This window comes from Monomorium pharaonis, chromosome 8 (genome assembly GCF_013373865.1).
Source record: "Monomorium pharaonis isolate MP-MQ-018 chromosome 8, ASM1337386v2, whole genome shotgun sequence".
NCBI lineage: Eukaryota > Metazoa > Arthropoda > Insecta > Hymenoptera > Formicidae > Monomorium > Monomorium pharaonis.
In genome coordinates, this window is record NC_050474.1 from 20,989,848 (window position 1) to 21,010,995 (window position 21,148).

A 21,148-nucleotide genomic window follows, 5' to 3' on the forward strand; every position below is an offset into this window, starting at 1 on the left:
CTCGCGCTCTCTGTCTGTCTTTCTCTCTCTCTCTCTCTCTCTCCCTCTCTCGCCTTTCCGCTCTCCTTCTCTCTTCCTCTCACTCTCTCGTTATCTCTCTCGCCTTCTCCACCGCCGGGACGGCCTTTCTCTCGGTCGTGACTTTTCGCACTCGCGCCGCGATTCCGCGATTCCGCCGCGAGCCGCGCCATCCAGACCGCGATCGATCGAGGAGAACGCACGCGACTCGCCGATTATTATTCTTACACGAGAGAGAACGGGCGCACTCACACACCGACAGCACCGCGGGGCCCACCACCAACGCGCGTACTGTCAATCGCGCGCGTGAGCGCGACGCGTGCACGCCAACGACTACACGCGCACTCGCGGCGCCGCACCGCCGCATCGAGAGAGCTCGCTCGCTCGCTCGCTCGCTCGCTCCGAATTACCCACGCACTCACGCACTACTCACGCACGTACCGTTCACGCACTACTCACGCGTACTACTACTCGAGCGGACGCGCCCGCGCACACGCGACTCTCCAGGCACTCGTCGTGCATCCTATATACGCGTCGTCCCTCGTATCCGGCGAAGCGTGCGTGAACCTCGCTTGCTGCACCCACGCGGAAGACCCGAGAGACGCTCCGAGAAAGAGAGAGAGAGAGAGACGCACGTGCGCCCGACGCGAGCACGATACTCCGGACGACGAGGACGACGACGACGACGAGCGGACCGGCTGCTGCTGCTGCTGCTGCTGCTGCTGCTAGCGTGCCGATGCAGCGTGCTCGCCGCGGTCGACTCGTGTGTGCGGCGGGCACTTCTCTCTCTCTTTCACTCCGGCTGCCGCGTGCTGAAAAATCGGGGAAAATCGATCGTCGAGACCAGGCGCGGCGCCGACCGAAACGCCGTGGCAGGCAGCTGCTCCAGCCGGCCGCTTTCTCTCTTTCTCCCCTCCTCACTCTCTCTCTCTCTCTCTCTCTCCCTCTCTCTCGCTTGCTCGCTCCTTCTCACCTTCTTTCTCTTTCTCTCTTTTTCTTCGGTCGGGACTGCAGTCGGCTTCCTCTGTCGCACGGTCGCCGGCTGTCACGATCCCTACTTCTTCCCCTTCCTCCAGTTCCTGATCGTTCAGCGTTTCTCTCTCCCTCTCTGTCTCTTGCGCGCGCGAGTGGGAGCTCTCTCTTTCCCTCTTGAATCGTCGAATCAGCTGCCTCTGTCCTCTCTCTTCATCTCCCGTTTTCCTTTTCCTGTCTCTCTCTCTCTCTCTCTCTCTCTCTCTCTCTCTCTCTCTCTCTCTCTCTCTCTCTCTCTCTCTCTCTCTCTCTCTCTCTTTCTCTCTCTGTCTCTCTTTCTCGCTCCTTCTCTCGTTCTTTCATTAATAAGCTCGCGGAGTAAAGCCTCGTTGGAAACTTCTTATAAATTCACAGAACAGACAGTCTCCCTCGACATACCAAATTCCATGTTGAATGTTGAGAGAAATATTTCGCCGTGGATGAGAAATTCCCAGGCGTAATCGCGAGTACACGTATCGCGCATCCTCCTCTGGATTTTATGGGAATACTTCCTTCGGGGAAATGGAGCACTCTCGACGTCCGCGAAGAGTTTCCGAGACGAGAGTGCGGCTGCAGCTAGAAAGTTGTCGGCGGTATATGCGCGGAGCACGATGATGACGATGATTCAGAGTGCAACGATGAAAACGATGAATCACCGCTGGCGGAAGATGCATACAGTCTACTAAAATGCGTTCTAAACACGCTGGGAAAACTTCGGAGGTCGGAACTTCTTTCCACAAAGACTATCATTTTTTTCCCCCCTTCCTTGAAAAAATCCGCTTCAACGACTTATTGCTCCTTCGACGAAGCTTTCAACGCTAAGCATTTCGATAGATACGTTCGTAATCCGGCGCGAATTGTCGCTACGCGATAAGAGGGTTTACCTTAAGTCTGACTGAGGGCAATGCCAGTCTCTGCTTAATAATTAACACAAATGTTAATGCAAACGATATTGCGCACCGAAGCGAACGCACTCCCCCGTAACTACGCAGAACTCTCGTCTTGCAGCTGCAGCTAAACCAGCTTCCCGTTTCAATACCTTGTTACGAGCGCGTTCTGCTTTACCGTGCTCGGGTATATACGGTATTCCGTGTCCTAGGCATTGTGCACCAAGTACCACCCTAATTCAATTTCGTACTCTAGTTTTGTTCATTTCCGACTCTTCTCTTTCCCGTTGTGTCTTCGCGCGACATCACGCTCGATGACTTCATCCCTTCCCCCACCCCTCAACCTAATCGTCCGTTCTCTCTTACTTACCGCCCTCGTCGGTCATCACGGTCACGGTCGACGCGGGTCCGTGACCCTCCGGGTTGAACACCTGCAGGGAGACAAGGTACTGCGTGAAGGTATCCAAATTGTGAATGCTGTGGTTCTGAAAGAGAAAAAAAAAAGAACGAGTTTCACTTTCTGCCTTTCCTTTCTCCTCTCTTAGCAGACGGCGCGCAATGAGATCGAGTGACTTACGTCGACAGCGGGATCGCGAATGTAAACGTTCTTCATTTCTTCATCCGCTTTCTCGCGTCGCCGATACCCGATGCGATACCCAAGGAACTCGCCGTGTATGGTGTCGCGGCTCGGCGGCTTCCATGCCAGATAAATAGACGTCGCTGAGGTATTGTGCGCCGCCGTGATGGTCGGTTTTCCTTCTGGAACTGCACAAACAATCGTATATATTGCGCGTAAATCCTTTCAATTCTAAAACCGGGCGCGGGCGAGGCGGAGCGGGGAGGAAGGGGAACGGAATCCCGAAAAATAGAGGACAGGAGGGAGGATCTAATCCTGAAAAAGTACGCCGCGCCCGAAGGGGAAAAAAGCATTACATTCGCCATTCATAAAATGCAGAAAGTCGCTATGCGAGCGGAAATTCGTGCGATCAAAGTTCATCTAAATATCGCGAAACGTTTATTAGAACGTCTATTAGAAAAATTGTCTCTTTTCCCTTCGGGAAATTCTAGTTTCGCGATTCTCTTTCTCTCCCCCTCCCCTCTCTCTCTCTCTCTCTCTTCGAGATGTTCAAACGAAACGTTAAATATACAACTATAGAAATCCATCAATTTTTTGAAAAAAATTGATTTTGAAGAACAACGCAATATGACATGCCGTAAAAATAATATTTAAAGTTGCCACGGGACGCGGCGCTCGAGGGCCGGAAATCGATAGTTGTGATTGCGTCGAAAGCGAATAAATAACTCCTCTCCTCCACCCCCTAACCCCCCTTCCGGACGAATACAGAGAAAAATTAAAACGTAATATTTAACCGGCAATCATGGATATAAATTTTCAAACTCTTGGAAATTTCAAGTTTTTCCGCCCCATGTATATGGAGGAGCGCGAGATAAAATTTCGCGGATATTTGAATGTACGCGTTGTTGACGCACGCGCGAGCGAGCGAGCGAGCGAGAATGTATTTTACGCCCGACATAAAATGTATATTTCCGTCAAAATCATTCGATCTATGTTAACAATATCTCTTAATACACATATACGTGTTATACGCGCGATCGTTTACAAGCGCACGCACCGTTTATTGGCCCCCTCCCTCTTCCTCATCCGCCTCATAGAATTGTTTTCGAGAACTCGGGCATTTTTAATCCCGCGTTTCCGGCGTGCACGCGAAAACCGCATCTAAATCCATCCGTCCACACGCGCGTTAAATTGATATCTATTTCCATATCGTTATTGGAAAACTGACCAGAAAACAAAAAATATGCTCCGTTCCCCGCAATGACAAAGTTTTCGCCATGTGATTAAATACCGGGTTCCTTCGCGCGCAACGGAACTTCAATCTCGGCTGGCGCCGCGCCGGTCCGGGCGCGACTAAAAAATGGTCGTGTAATAATTTTAAAGCCCCGCGTAGTTTGTTTCAGGTTGCTCTTATCGCGCGCGAAGGCAGGTGAGGCTCGTCGTGTCCCCCTCCCCCTCCCCCCCCAGTCAACGGGGAGCACGAGGCCGAGAGTTCGAAATAATTAGCATCCTCGTGCGCGCGCGCGCGTCACTTTTTGAAACACCCCCGTCGCGCTGTCGCGATATCGCGTCGGCACGTCGTCGGCACGTCGGCCGGCTCGGCCGCGGGGGATGAGAAATTATACACAGAAATTATACCGAGACATTTAATGCGCGCTGTGCGTCAGTGGCTCAGTTAACCCGCGCTCAGTTAACCCGACCGACCCGTCCGTCGTGCTTAACGCGTCGGCGAAAACGTTAATTGCAGCACGATCGCGAGGCGATTAATTGCGCGGGGACGATCGCACGAGAACTCGGGATCTCGGGCGGAAAAATAAGGAATTACGATAACGAACCGGTCGGTCCTCTCGCCGTCTTCGCCAATTAATTAATTAATTAACATAACTAATTGTCCTTCATTTAACTATCTATCTTTATATTTGACAAACAAGGAGGAAAATCAATCGCTACGATTTCGAGAAAGAATAACATTGCACTAATTATCTCAGTAATTATTTTAACAAATAGAAAAATGTATCAATTAGCAACATAATAAATGTACATTTTATAATAGATAATTACACTGGCGATAAAAATACTCTGCACATTAAAAATATCAGGTCTATTGCTAACAAATGCAATTAACTCAATTTACCTTTCTTCTTCTTTTAATAAATCTCAATTATCTTTAACAAAGAACATTTTCTTTTGCGATAATTGTTTTAAAATATATTCGTTATGAATTTTAGAAAAATTCATTACCATATACAAAAAAAAATAATTTATACTCTCTCTCTCTCTCTCTCTCTCTCTCTCTCAAAGAATATTATAAAATATCGAAAGAAATTAAAATCTAAATTTTTACCTTGCGGATAGATTAAGTTATTTTATCTTTGAAATAAGTAATATTTACTTAATTTAAGTAATACTTACAGTATATGTATTTTTCCATGTGCACACAGAATTTTATTTTAAGTAAATATAACTTGTTTCAAGTAAATGACGAGGGTATTTTAAGGCTATTATGAAGAAAATATTGTTTGTAAAAATAAACCGTTATATAAAAGAAGAAAACTAAAAATAGAGTAATCGGTTTTCTTAGCGAGAGAATGATATTTTTCTGCGCGTACTTGATATTATCGGTAAAGAGGATAATGTGGCGTACAGCGATAAGCTGATAAGCGAATTGGGTATTGGAAATAAATGAAAAGTGATAAGTCGCGATAAGGCAGCCCCCCCTCCACCCATCTCCTTTTACTTTCGACGGGGCAATTTAGCGGCACGATAAATGCAAGCTACAGTTTTTACCGGCGCTAAATCTGCGTTAACTTATTATTACCCAGTCGGCGTGTTTATGACGATAGCGTCGGTTTTATGCTTCCGTGATATATTATCGAAGTACCAATTTCGCCATAAGCGCTGAAACGCTTAATCGTGACAAACCGTCCGCGTAAACGTTGCTAATATTGTTCTCGAAACCCACGGTATCGTACCGTAATAGCGCCGTAAGTACGCGAGCGTACATATTACACGGCTTAGCATGCGAAATTACGCCATCCCGATCGAAGTTGCCGCCTTAATGCAACGTATTTCCCCTCCACGTGATTAAACCTTAATTATTAAATTTTTCCTAACACACACACACCATCCCATCGCGCTCTCGCTCTCTCGTTAAAATAAGGTGCGTTCGCGTGAAGCTCAACTAACTTGGGACTTACGTACGATAAGAGCATGGAAATTAGGCCACATTGTCGAGCACCGGCACGATCAAGAATCGCGATCTGATTTGGCGTCCTCTCCCTCCCTCCCCCCCCTTAAACGATTCATCATTTAATCGCAGCTACGACAAAGTATTGTCGTTATGTAATATCAAGGCGGGAAATAAATTACCTCGGTCACACTGTGCTATAGAGATTCCTCAGGGTTCCCGTCAGCTACGTCGAAACGTGACTCGCGGAAAAGCGCCTTTATTGCATCCGCCGAGTCCCTCCACCACCACTTTATCAACCCCGTCGGAATCGAAAATAGTTCACACAGCGCCGGCAGAAGCTACCGCTCCTTTCCGATTCTCGAGACGACTCCTCCCGCGAATGAACTTACTTACAGGACCCTGAGCCATCGAATGTTGGCGGCAGCAACAATACGATTCACTCTTCTTTTCTCTCTCTCTCTCTCTCTCTCTCTCTTTCTCTCTCTTCTTTCTTTTTCGCTCAGTCATTCTTTCCGTTGCGAGTTTTAGCGACCGCTCCCGTTTGTCCTGCGTAGAAGTTAATTACGCCGAGTGCGGAATATATATCTAATTGATGAATTCCTCGGTCGAGCCAATCGATTAAGCCTTGAATCCTTCATTTATCGTTATTATTACAACCGGTTGTTAATCTGCTCTGCTTGTCCGATATACGGAATTAACAGTGTGGCCACCGAATAATCTTCTCGAGCGGAACGTAATCGATAACTCGCGGTGTAATGTCAACTAACGTAACTGAATTCTCGTGAAATGAGAAATCCAAAACTCTTATCGCTCGTAAGTAACGAGAGAGGAATCTAATTATTTCCTGCCTAGATAATTCATTTTTACATTTCTTAGGACGAGAAGTTAAATGCCGCGCTTAAGAATGCATAATCGATACAATGTCAGCAAAAAGTGAATTGTATTAATGAGAATAGCAATTTTTGCAGTTTTAGCATTCAAATTCCATAGAAATACTATTGGTTTTGACGTAATTTTCATTTATATTATATTGAAGGAATTTCATGAAATATTGAAAAAAAATAGACTTTACCTAGTATAATTTTGAAGTTAAAATGCGAAGAATGTCGGTATCATATTTATATTGAATGTTATTTATAATATCAAAAATGTGTTTTGCTCTAAGTTTTGTAACACCATTTTAATTATAAAATGCATTGTTTAACATTTAAATGGAATTATACAATATACTTTCAATTTTGCCCATTTTTAAATATTAAAAATCATTTTCAGACTGCCAAAAACTCAACGTTTTAAATAGCCGACACTAACTTAAATTATTACTTTTGTTTATAATTTGAAATATTAACTAAATATGAAAGTGCTTTCTCTCACGTCATTTTTGTTACAAAATTGTAAATTTCTAAATAAAAATACAAGTTTCTCTCGCAGGAAAAAATTTAAAAAAGTCATCTTTAGTTCATAAACTTACTTCCGCCCTAGCTTTTATTTGTGTACGAAAAAATCACGTAGCGAATAAAATTAAGTTTTTGGAAGAACATTAAAAAAAATATAATTTTTATGTATATCAAAGCATTTCATAAAGTAACATAATATATAAGTTGCATAAGATGCTGTGCATAAAACTTAAACTTTTACCGTCTCAGAAACTAGACGGTCAATCGGTTTGAAATTTTTTATACAATATAGATTTCACTTTTAAGTGCCGTATAATTTTCAAACAAATTGAAGCATTTGGATATTTCGACTTTACCTCCGTGGCTGCGAATTCTCACTGGGACATGCTCTTTCATTCGACACCGACGGTGACCGGAAGAAAAGAAAAAAGTATATATACGAAAGAAAGAAAAAAAGCGCGGCGAGCTGCTGGCCCGCGAGTGTTCCAGCAATTTTCGGTCCGACTCCCCGACTCGCCGGCGCGAATGAACTTACCGGAACGACGCAGTGCCGACGGGTGTCCCGATGGCTAATTGGTAGCTCGGTTGTGCTGTATATTTATGGCGTGCGGGGGCGAACGAGGTCCGGAAATGGGCACGAGGACCATGGATGCCGTGTACGTATTTGGACCCGGCCGCGAGGGCGAAGTGGTGGTAGAGAAGTTTCGCCGGTCCGTGCCCTATTGATCCGGGTATACGCGGGGGAGGAGGGGAGAGGAGAGGCGAAAGGGTGCTTTCATTTGAGCCATCGTGAATTCCCGTGCCGTTGCCCACACGAGCGGGCAGGCGAGCGGGCGAGCGTGGAGAGCGAGCGAGTGACTGCCGGCCGGATCGACCTAGCCATCTACTACCTACCGGCCGGCCGGTCGGTCGACCGGTCTGCCCATGCCCGCGCCCGATACCCACGAATTAGAATCACGAATTAGAATCCGGTGGCATAAACCAAACGCGCGGGTTCCACCACGGCTGCCATCGTCCCGTTTGAACGTCGGTTTCGCGAAACGCGCCCGGCGAAACGCGCGCGCAACGTGACCCGTCTCTCTACGCGTCCCTGTCAATATTGACGCATTACTCGTCACTCGTGCGATCGCCGATGTCGATGTGTAGGAGGGGCCGGCATATCGACTGCCGAATTCCGTTTCGTTACGGCTCGCAAACTGAAACGAATCGCGCGTCGCACCGCAATGACCGCGCGGAAGATATCGTTTTTCGAAGAGCGCGGCGCGTCGACGCTGTTTTCTCCGTTGGAGCCCCGTCCGATAATTAAAAAAAAAACGGAAAACGCCCGCGAAAATGATAAGCGCGCCGCAGATGGGAAAACCAGAGGATCCATCATCCGATTCTGAGGAATTACGAGCGAGGAAATTGTCGTTTCGTTCCCCGCCGCGTATATCAGCGATACGCGCGTCTGCCCTACGCGCGCGTGTACTACTTCCGTCTCTCGCGGGAAATTTCGCGTAAGTGACGCGCGAAACTTTGCGGCGCGGCAAAATTCGCAGGAATACGTCGGGAATACTTACTGCAGTACTTATATGCCGTTGCGTAGCACGTACCGATGCAACGCGGATGCATCGCGACCGCATTTCTCACCCCTCGCCGCCCATCGCTACCGGCGCGTATCGTTTTCCGATCGCGCTGTGTTTTAAAAGTACCCCCGCACTGTATCGCGTTATCGCAACTTAATATCGCGCCGAAATAAATCGCACGTGTCGTCTCAAGTTCAACAATATTATATTTCCCGATATGATATTCGTCAACTGCGCCAATGTTACAGAAGGACCGGCTCGATGGCGCGATCGAATCTAAACCACCGTGGGAAAACGACCGTATGTCGCAGTAACGAAGCAACAAAAAAAAAATAGAGAAGAGAGAGAGAGAGAGAATTATCTCGATTTTGTCACGAACGTTATCGCGAAACGTTAATTCGAGCACAGCTGATCGGATCGCGCGTGGCGATATTGCGATGGGAAATGACAAAAATGCCGACGTCGATGATACGCGAGCGGTAATCGCGCGTAGGATTCCGCGATTCGCCGGACGATGGCCGGGGATAATATCGCCGTCGAATTTTTCCCGCGTCATACACCCGCGGCGGGCGTGACGCGCGTCTCTCGCGGTATTTAAATTAATTATTGACACGGATGTGCGTGCACGATCAGCGCATTTCCGCGATACGCGATACGCGAAATCCGGCTCGGCAATGCGGATGCGTCTCGACGGCCGGATAATTATTCCCATCTCGCGCGACGGAACGATGAACCATCGTCGATGAGCTGCCACCGGTCGCGGTTACGTGGCTACCTCTCTGTGTATCTAATAAGCGGTCCTGTGCTCTTGCACGCACAGTCCATCTGCGAAATAAACCTGGCGTAACGCGACAGGTAACGTGCTCCAGTTTTTGATGCGAGGCGTCCCGACAGTAGAATCATGGTATAAAGGCTCGTTGGATTTACGAAGAAAAATACGCGGTAGAAGCAAAGGATGGACATATATATATATATATGCGTTGGGCGAGAATCTAGATCGCAGAAGTTAGAAAAAATAAAAGAAACAAATGTAATTTGCACGCAATCATTCTATTACATACCTTTATGTTACAGATATCAGTTGATATAGTTTCAGTGTTTTATTGTTGATATTAAACCATAAGCGAATTGTATCAATTTATTAGCGATAGTAGCGTACAAGAGATATTAAAAGATTTTCTAAAACATCTTAAAATTAAACATTTTCTTTTTGAGTATAAGAGCAGAGAGGAGGTAGATAATATAAAATATAAATTAGTTTAGCTCTTGTATTCTTTGTTCAACTGATGATGGATGATTGTCTCATCCACACGTAGTCATATATCCTACCCCATTTTTGACGTACAAAATGTAAGAGTATTTTAAAGTCTTTCTTTCAAATATGAAGAACTGATATTTCTAAATTTTGAAATAATAAACAGCATAAGGTTTACATTGACAATTTATTCATTTCAAATATAGTAAATAATACTTGATAAATTAAGTTTTTAATAGACAACAAGTATATAGAAGTTACTCTATGTTTTCAATAAAATATCCCCAATAAAATTATACTTAACAATGTGAATGTTAATTTAGGCAATTGTGACGTGAGGAAGAAATGTGACACTGAAACTTGTTGCAATAGTAAACCTGGGAATAATATCCAAAATATTCGGCAATCGATACATTTAATTTAAAACTTAATTAGCATGTTATTAATATGATATTATGTAGTTAATAATGTAATATGTTGCTGCTCACTCTACGATAACATAAATTAATGTGTAAATAATTAAAAAAGATACGTATGTGTAGGTATGAGTGAGTATACAAAGAATGTCGATTTTCTCTTTCCAGTTTCCAAATAAACTATTAATTATATTATTAATTACGACCAATTATAATAATTTGCACAAATATAAATATTAGCTCAATAATTTTAAATATATAACATAATAAACATCGCGTAATGATCAGAGGTATCTCAACCTTCAACAATTCTAAAAAGCAACATCAACTAATTATTATTCAAACCTAATATAAATTCTTTTAATTATTCAAAAAAATAAATCTGTACTGTAACATGTGTAATCATAAAATGTTTAAGCGTTAGTTTATTCTCACTGGTTCTATAACAGTTTGCAGGTGCTTTATGAATGATCAACGGAAAAAAAACTGGAACGCAAAAAAAAAATGTCGAGGAAAAAACCGACGGGTAGTAATAGACGTGAATTCAGTGCTCACGCATTTACTCGTTCATGCGTTGAAAATAAACCGGGATTCCATCTACGACGGTTACATTCCACGGGCCACCTAATTCCCATTGGACCGCGAGTTCGCCCTTCGCGTGCACGTGCGCGCGCGCGCGTGCGAGCACCCTCGGTAATTGGGGCTTGGGATCAGCGACGCGCGGGAATCCAGGTCGAAAAGGGTTGAGAGCGTGGAACGGAGAGATGGTCCTCGCACTCGCAAACTTTGTCGTCCGTGGCGCGTATATATGGCTACACCGTTGCTGCTAGCCATCCTCCTGCGCGGGGCCGCGCTCGACGGAATTTATAGGGTTCGCTTGGCCTTGCGCGAGACTCGACCCGCTCAACCTATTTCATAATGTGCGGAAGAATGACGTCGGCGACGACGATGACAACGCCGAAAGAGAAAAGAAGAAGGAAGAAAGAGTGAAAGAAGGGAAAGAGGGAGCTAGAACGAGAAGTGGCAAGAAGAACGAATTAGGAAACAAAAGGAAAAAGAATAGGCTCGACTCGAGCCTGCTTGCACGCTCCCGGCTGCCCCGGCTGCAATTAGCGCCTCTTTAGTTAGCCGTCCTCTGGACGGTTCTTCTTGGATGCCAAGAACTAGTCCGTGCCACACTCTCAATACTCTCCCGCTCTCCGTTCTCCTCCTCTCGGACTTTCCTCTTGTCGGCGGAGAGTTTTCGTCACTTTCTTTCGCGCGTCCTCGTCGTCGTCGTCGTAAAACGCTTTGTGCTTTCCCCCGGGCGCGCTAACGACCGGAGGGTGTCAACCATTTAATTTAGCATGACGCCACTCAGCGTCATCGCGGTCGACAAACTTCGTTTTGATGGCCTGCGGGAGGTGTAATTTGGACGATTGAATCGGCTTGAAACGCAGATGTACGCGACGAGAGGATATCCTAAGTCGATATTGGCCCTCGATGGGAAACTTTACTATTACAGCGCTGCCACGAGAGAGAGAGAGAGAGAGAGAGAGAGAGAGAGAGAGAGAGAGAGAGAGAGAGAGAGAGAGAGAGAGAGAGAGAGAGAGAGAGAGAGAGAGAGAGAGAGGGGGGGGGGGGGGAGAGAAACGGGGAACCATCTTTGCGTTGGTTGTGGTTACATTCAGAGATAAATTTTACGATAAACATAGGAAGTTTTCGTAATTCCTTCCTTGGTCTGCGATCACTATTTACCATAGTAATTTTTACTATAAAATTTTCTTCGTGTGTCAAACGTAACTTAACAATCTTCGTCAGTTTTCGATTCAACGGGAAATCAGTGTCATCACCGCAATTCCCACAAGCGTAACATTGTTTATAATATATGTATAGTAATGCACCATTAACATGTAAATAAATTAATTATTTTTATAATGTGTAATAAATTATACAAGTATTTATAATAATTAATTATACGTGCAAATGTTTACAATACGTTTTATCGAAACGTTGCAGATATGTAGATACATTCTATCGAGACATAAAATTTAAATAAATTCTCTATAACGTAATTATTTAACTTTACAATGTTATATGTTATAAGATATAATATAACAACATTTATAACATGTGATTCTCTGTGCCTCTTTGAATCTATTATTTAATATCTCGTTCATTTAATTCCTGAGAAAGGATAACAAATTCATTCAACGTAAACTAATAAAAACGCAATTGATTAATAAAAATGACGAAGGTAATGAAAGAGAGAGACAGACAGACATAAAAAAAAGGAATCAAAATCACGAGAGACTTACTTTCGCGGAGGGTCACCATGTAATAGGACGCCTGGCTGGGCTTGCTGCGTCCTAAATCATTTATCGCCGCCACTCGGAAGCTGTACACCGTGAACGGCCTCAGATTCTCGACGGTGTAGAACGTGTCGTTGTGCGGCGTGATGATCTCCTTCGTCGCGTTCCACGGGCCGTCCTCGTCGATGCTGGAAATAAAAAAAAATGCACCGCGTTATGACATTTGCAATTCAACTGTGTTCGCTCCATGTGACTGGAAGTCACGCGCGACGCTATCGTTGCACGAACGTTCACAATATGCGGGGAACTTGAAAATCGTTGCGAAAAATCCTGTACAAGTTGGCCGACCTAATATCCTCGTCGATATTCCCCGGGCCGATATTTTTTCTCTCTTTTTTTTTTACGTGATTTGTGAGAGGAAATGTCTTGGACGGAGGTTGTACGATTTTGAAAGGCTCGATATGATAATATATGTCTATAGTCTGCCTCGTAAAGTTACACGGAACTCTTCTATAAACTGCGTTAAGAAAATGTTTCCAAGAGATGATGTTGGTGGTTAGAGAATTCTACGATGTGAAGAAAAGATAGAACTTCTGTGAAAGGTATTCAAATTGCAAATGCGCAATTCTTGAGATAACCACGTATGACTCCAGCACGCAATCCTTAACGTCACGTTGCGAAAAAATTATCTTAAAGTTAACATCGACACTGTTTTCTTACGTTTTGACTGTTTTCTTACTTTACAGCTACATATTGTAATACTGCAGGTATTTCATAATCAGTTTAAAACAGGAAAAATAAATTAAGAAAATCTAAATACACGACAAAAATAATGTTCAAGATTAGTTTTAAAACACGTGAAAAAGATAAGGGCCAGTCAGGAATTCCTCGCCTCGTCACGTAAAAGCTCGAAAAGTTAAGCGATTAGGTAATGAATTTCGTATCGCAGCTTTGAGGTTTTTCGGACTTTACTCGAGATGAATACCCAGTGGCTGCAACACAGATGCGATCTATCACTACAGTTTAATTATTTCGACACACGATATTAGTTCAATAAAGTTTTCGATGACCGCTCGTCAGAATTTTTAAAAACACGCACATACATGTGCGCTCTTGATGTACGTGATAAGATCATAGATGTGTATTAAATAATATTTGTCACACAAGTATAACATGAGATATATTATTTCTAATATAACAATTAAAAAGAAGTATACGTAGAAAATTTCATTAAAGTTACCTAAAAAGAAGTTTCAAATTTTTAATGTAAAACTATCAAGAGAAGACAATTTGTCCAACATTTTAAAATCACTTGATTTACGATACATTAAAATATTTATAAAATTTTAAAATTTATTTGAAACCGTCTTTTCAGACATGCAGTAATAATTTTAGTAATACCATTAGATATTAATGTGTATATATATAAAAGAGGAGCTAAAAATATTGCTCGATAAAACAGTATGTCAATAATTTAATACAATTAGAATTGCAACAACGTCACTTTAACATCTATTTCGATATCTATTCGTTGAAAATTTTATATGTTATACATTTAATACAATTCATTTGTAATAATTATTTTATGATTTATCACTATTGAATATTAATAGAAAAGTTACCAAATATATTGATCTACTATTTTGTTTTTAAAACAAAAACAAATACAAAGTAGGTTTAGAATAGTAGATTTAGAAAATAAAAAAATTAAAGATTGTAACTAGGGAATTCAGATTTAAGATCTTTAAAAACTAGGAGATAAGGCAAAATAAGTGCAATAGAATGTTAATAAATATAAGCGTAAACGAATTAAATTAAATTAAATTAAATTAAATTAAGTAAATGTTATGGTAGTGAATGGAAGTAAATGTATGTGATATGTTATAGGGTATAATAGGATATTAAATATAGACATGCAATTGATCAAACATTCAAACATACACACATACACACATACATACAGTTACTATAGAATAGAAGAATAGCTAAACAAATGGATGGAGTGTGATAGAAAAATTGTAAATCAAGTCTCTTTCTTGGCAATGTAATGCTGAAGCAAATAAAGATTATATTATATTATATATAAATACAAATACTATTAGACAATGGAAAGTATCTTCCATCAGATAATAGTTTTTATAGTATTGTATATATTTCCAATTTTAAGCACGCTGCAGTGTGACATAGTGTGACTAAGTGTTGTCTAGAAATTCTTTGCGAATATTTATCCAAATCACTTAAGCTTTCATCAGATTATGTATCAAAAATTAAAGATTGCGAAATTATAAAGTAAATTTCGACTGATTAAATAAAAATAAATAAGTGTAACATGATTCGCTTCACACATTCTGATCGAATTCCGATTTTCAGCTCGTTAATCTTTAACCCTCGAAGAAAAGGAAATGTCGCGAAAATTTAATCGCGATTTTTCGAGACGGAAGGCGGGCGCGGAAATTATTATCGCCCCCGCGCAACGCGGTGCGCCGAGAGTGGCGTGTAATTCCCGTAGACTAATTAGCGGTCGAAGACGCGGCGCACGACAGGGTGGGGAGATTTTATCGTCTTCGAATTGCATATCTGCATTTTGCAGTAATTAATATAGATTATTAATCGTTGCGCGATCTGTTACGGGAAAGTTTCTGCGCAGCTGCGGTCCGAATAATTGCCACAGTTTGCATTCGCGCGGGTCGATTCGTTCCACCGGTATTGTGCGTGTGTGTACTTGTACTTTACACGCGCGCACACACCACACACACACACACACACACACACACACACACACACACACACACACACACACATACACGCACACCACCATCCTGCGCAACGTAATGTATTTGTCACGTTGCAGCGAGTGCGGTTATCTTTCGGGTACGCTACAACGTTAATTTTCGAAGTAGTTTACCGGCCCCTTATTTTTCATCGGCACGTTATACTCCGACGGCGATGAAACGCCATTTATTCATGGTTCATCCGCGTGATACGTCTCCCCTGTGTAAAAAATAACGCATCCCTCAGCTTCTCACACCCACGGGGAAAAGAAAAATGCGTTCGGTTTCTTCTTTAACCGCGCGAAAGAGACGTAAGGTCCTGCGCATAATAGAGAAATATTAAGAATAGGAATTAAAATGTTTATAATATAATATTTTATATCAAAGTAAAAAGCTTCTCTAGAAATTTTCATTAAGAGAAAAGAAAAGGAAAATGACCTACTATGCCAATTTTGGGATCCAGACATTCATTTTACGTTGCGAATTATTTTTAATTGTTAACATTAATTGTTAACGAAATATGAAACAGTATTACAAATCTCTGTCGTATCATTTGGAAACTTTCTAGTTTACATTCATGTTGTCAAAGTTTTATTTTTAACTTTTGTTTAAGAAAATATACTATACAAAAACAAAGTGGTGTGACAATATTGGTAATTTTTCTCTACTATTTTTTTATTTTGCACTCTTAAAAAAACAGAAGACAAACAAAAAATAATAGAGATTTGTTTATCTATGACATATAGAAATACAAAATAAACGTCTTATTTCAAATAGTATTTTTTACAGATGCATTTTTTGAAAAAATATATTAAATCTATTTGAATCTTTCCCCATCATCGATCCATTATGCATTATTTGTTCAATAGACATTGACGGCACTGATCCTAAAGCACCAATTTCTATTTCTATAATATCTAATATTCCTCCATTATACACAGGACCTAAGGGTTATAGCGTGTGTTCCGGCGCTCCGGACTTTAAATGGGTCTATCGTGTGGAACGCGCTCGATAACGACGAGAATCCCGTGTTTAACGTTAAATACACGGCTAGGGGAAACACTCGGTAACGTGAACCAGCACGCCGCGAATAACAACGGGGAAATGAAGGATGAAGAATAACGTTATACGGTCTCCCTCGTGCCGACGCGTACGCATATTCGCGTTCGCGCGCGCCCGTGCCACGCTATATGTTCAACATTCCGCCTATAGGACACAATCAATTTACCGCCGACAAACCCCCATCGCCAATTTGCCACTGTGCGAGATAAGGGAATGATCCAGCAATTAAATGCAAAAATGACCTGTCGCCCCGCGCGGTTTTTATTTGCGTTATTTTTGCGCCCCAAAAGCTCGGCGCGGAAAAAAGCAATCGACGACTTGTATCCAATTAGCGCAATTCGCGTCATTGCATTCTGCGGCAAATTCGTTTGAATTTTCGATACGCGAGATACATTTTACACGAAAATTTACAACACGGGCCTACAGGTGTGTGTATGCGCGCCGCGCGCGTGAGACGGCCGGCGAGATATCGATCCGAAAGGGAAAAGAACGACATTCGTATTTGTACGTTTTTTTCACCCCCTTTTCACCGGGAATTAGATTAAAAGCTTCGAAAAAGCTTTCGCGCAAAAGCAACGCTTTATTCACTTTCAGGAGGCCGCACTTAAGCAAACGTCGCCGCGGACTTAATTCAGTCGCGCGCCGTGGCGAGAGGAAGGGCACGAATGCATGCGGCATATTAAGTTTCTCTATCGCGAAGAGAGAAACAACTTTCTTATTAGGACTCGTCTCTCGGAGACGTAATTGATTGTTTCAGTTCTTTCGCCTTGATTTTTCTCCGTCTCTCCGCTGTCTCAGTGCGCGCGCGCGCGGAGTAAAGAAATCCGGCGCGCGAGCGAGCCACTTCCCATCGCGGGAGAGAAGCGTATTTTCCAGAAAACTCGAGACAATTAATTATTCGCTCGTTCACGAATGAAAAACAATTCCGCGATTTCTTTTGACTACCCCCTCCCCCCTCCTCCACCCTCCCGCGATCGTACTTCCGATACGCAAATGAAGATGAGCTTCGTGAGGCGGCGGCGCGTCCCCGATGCTGCCAACTTTTCAATTCCCTGAAACTTTTGCCACGCCAAAGACGACGACGCATATAAATTATTAACGGATAAATATATGCGAATATCCGTGGAACGTAACACGTATGAATTATCAAAGATTTCTGTCCTTTGAACCTACGCGTTAAGATCTCCGTTCAATATTGATTTTTCTACAACGAAGATGTCGAAAACAGCCATCTCGTTTGTCTTGCACGTGTATGAATATACATATTTACGACTTATATTTTGAGCTCGAGATTATCAGAAAATCGTCTTACTTATAAGGAATTATCGATTATACACGAAAATTGTAAATGTTTAATTTGCACTCGACGTATTTTCATCCAGAGAAAATACTGTAGGTCTATCCAAGGAAAATAACACTAGAAAAATAGTAGTGGAAGTAGGACGCACTCGGTGCCGATAGCTTTCCGATTGTTAGTCTTCTGCGTGAATTTTTATGCCCCGACCGGCATATTAATGCGAAAAAGAGATGCATACAATAACACAGGACAGGCCAGAGCCCATTGTCGGGCGGGATAAAAGGGGGGCTCGGCTGAGGATTGCGATGGAACAATGAAAAACTTTAGTTTCGGAAAACCTAAATCCATCTCCGACACGAGAAGAAAGAGCCTATCAAAAACTTTCGGCCCGGGTCTTTCATAATTCCGGTCCTATTGTGCGTGTGCCAGTGCGATCCCGATAAATCCCCAATGTTCGGCCGGATTCTGGCCGAGCGACCGCGCGCGCGTTTCTAGATACATGTTGATATGCGTTTCCCGCATAATATCCAACTGTCGAACGGACCGAATCCCTCCCCTTGCATCATCCAGCGGCGACGGTGGCGGATGTCAAATTTTTGACGATCCTTTCGAACGGATTATTCAACGGGATTCGACTCGCGGCTCCGTAAATATTTAAGCACCGCGGAAAAAAATACGCCCGAGAACTCTTCTCCCGCGCGTGGGAATTCCCGGGGAAAAGACAGAGCGAGGGAGAAAGACAAGAGCCGCCACTCGTTTTCGAGAAATTACTGTTTATTATCTTTTTAAGATTTATCGCATCGCCAGTCGCAAGATGAGTTGGGAACTTTGATAACAAAAGTTGATAATAAAGTTTCGCCGAAGTTCGGTGTATAAAAAAAAAAAAAAAATTAGGAAAGAAAGGAAGAAAAGGAGAAGAAGGAAGTTCGCGGGCGAGAGCCAACGCCGGAAAAATGGAAGCATCTTAGAGAGAGAGAAAGCCGCGCGGCGCGCACTCCATATAATAATAATTGATTTCTCGCATTCGACGGGCGGCGGTCGGTCGGGCGCGGCCCGGTAATATATACGCTAAAAGAATTGATGTATCGTCCCGATAAATCAATTCCCGAACCATTCTACCGTCCGTCCGTCCGTCCGTCCAGATTGCCGGAGATGCTCCTTCGTGATCCACCTGTCGTCGGAGGATATAGGAAACGTTGCGCGTGCACGAGAAGATAGCGGAATACCGTTCTCCCAGTCGTGTCGTATTGTGCCGTGTGTCACGTACTTTATAGGTCCGATTGCGATCGGCTGCACACGCGGCGGTCCATCTCTCCCCCCCCCCCTTCCTCCCCTCTCCCTCCTTCCGCTCCGCGCCTCCTCCACGTCCTCCACGTCCAATAAAGTATATTTCATCGACTGACAAATATAAGATGGATGGCCCGCCTCAATTACGACGATCATGGCGATTGCGTTACGGTAAATCTGGCGGGACACGCGCGCGGCTGTCACCGCGCGCCATCGCGGGACATCAATTTTCTTGTGTGTTGCGCGCGAAAATGTCGAATCGGAAGTCAGATGGGAAAACCGATTCAGGCGGAATATACGATTCCTTTGCACAAAGCGGGGATGGCACGCCACGCGCCGCGTGTGTATGAACTGCGCGCGTTCTGCTAGATTTGACAGCCAAATTACATCACACACCACGCTGCGCGCGAATACTATCCGATACGTTAGCAATTAACTGCATTAAAGTAGCTTCCCGATGATGCCCTTTAAATGTCATCAATCAAATTAATCCCCTTTCATATCGTAATAAGCGAATTTTTCGACCTCTTAAGTCGTAATTTAACATATAGTAAAAAATTGATAAATACAGTTTTTTTTCAATGAAAAACACAAGAACGATAAGTTCAAACAATTAGAAAATGTATATAAAGTTACATAAGAAATATTATTGAAGATTACCATGGTTCTGCTGTGATCGTTGCTGGCCTTTTCTCGATTTTATTTTTGTTATTGTACGATCTCATTCTGGATCAAAGCCATCGAATAAGAATGTACATAATTTTTTTTTTTTTGCGTAATAAACGTCGACATGGAGTCTGCCTTCGGAAACAACACGAAGGAAGAAAAACAATGTAATTAATCCATCAGAAATACTTGGGTCATTTTTCGATTGCGTACTCGCAATCAGTTCGACAGGCAGAACGAAGCGAAAAAGGGGACGATTAAACAAAGGAGGAATCTTGCGCGGGAAATAACGATTCGCTAATGACACATTATCCTCGCATTACGTTTTTACCGTCGCGGCTCGCCGTCGACTAGTCGACGGCGTCGAAATGTGTCGACGCAATCGGCTTTGACAGTCACGCGACTCGAATGATAAAAAATAAAACGTTAACAAATCGGATTTGGAATTTTTTCGGGGGGAGGGGGGAGGGGTGTACGAATTTTTCCACGATTTTTTGAATTTTCGACCGGACTCCATTCATCGCGCTCCGCTTGAGTGACGTGTAATTTATCGCCCGTGTACACGAAATGCGATCGGCTCGGCCCAGTTTTCTTCGCCGCCTGTATGCACATACATATTTCCGTCGCGCGCGGACCGCGCGCATATGCATTCGGTATATGGCGTCGCATTACGTGGTATGCGTGTGCACGCTCGCGGAGATGCACGCAGAATAAATTGCATGAAACGCGGAGTGAAACGTTGTGTATTCTTGCGATGAATAATTTCGGATTAATTCACCGTACGCGTCCCCCATCGCATTGCCGCGATCGCAACAGAACCCAACGCCGCCGATCGCGCGCAATTAAACGCTACTTTTATATCCACGAAATACGACACCGATATTACGCCAAAATTACGTAATTATTTAATATGCCACGGCATATACACGTACATATACGTTGAAAATTATATACAGTGTCCCGAAATCAAATACTTGGAAGACAATACTCGAAAAATTAAGTAAAATAGTTATTTGTAGAATTGTATTTCACAAGCAGCAATTTTTAAGATGTAAGAACTTAAAGTTGGCCAATTAGAAATTATGCGGTTACACGACCAAGAACTGTTATTTAAAATAAAAATTTAGAAGTAATTTTAATTTTAACTAATTTTCTCAAAATTTTTTGCTACACTTTTTTGCAGACTTTTATGCTACACGGAGAGAATTTTCTCTTAAAATTTACCCTAAAAATTTGGTAATTATGGGAGGATGTGTAACCTCAAGGAATTGTACTTTTTAATAAAATTTGCTAAAAGTATACCAAAATTTATTATATTTTTAGTAAAATTTACTATCAATTAGCAGATTTTGACGGTAAATTTTAAGAAAAAATTGTCTCCGTGCATGGTACGTTAATTCGCGAATTTCGAGACACTCTGTATACGTACGTGTATTTATGTTTGTCTATATATAGACA

At 42.9% G+C, this 21,148-nt stretch overlaps 1 protein-coding gene across 8 annotated transcripts in view; it reads right to left on the bottom strand.

Moving 5' to 3' along the window:
* Positions 1 to 21,148, bottom strand: part of LOC105836922 (tyrosine-protein phosphatase 99A) — a 282,921-nt gene that overhangs the window by 25,068 nt on the left and 236,705 nt on the right. For all 8 annotated transcript variants that reach the window (XM_012681300.3, XM_028190075.2, XM_036291454.1 and 5 more), the window contains 3 exons: positions 12,614 to 12,795; positions 2,494 to 2,681; positions 2,287 to 2,401 (listed from right to left, as the gene is read on the bottom strand). In XM_012681300.3, the coding sequence (XP_012536754.1) occupies positions 2,287 to 2,401; positions 2,494 to 2,681; positions 12,614 to 12,795 (485 nt within the window). The remainder of the gene's footprint in view (positions 1 to 2,286; positions 2,402 to 2,493; positions 2,682 to 12,613; positions 12,796 to 21,148) is intronic.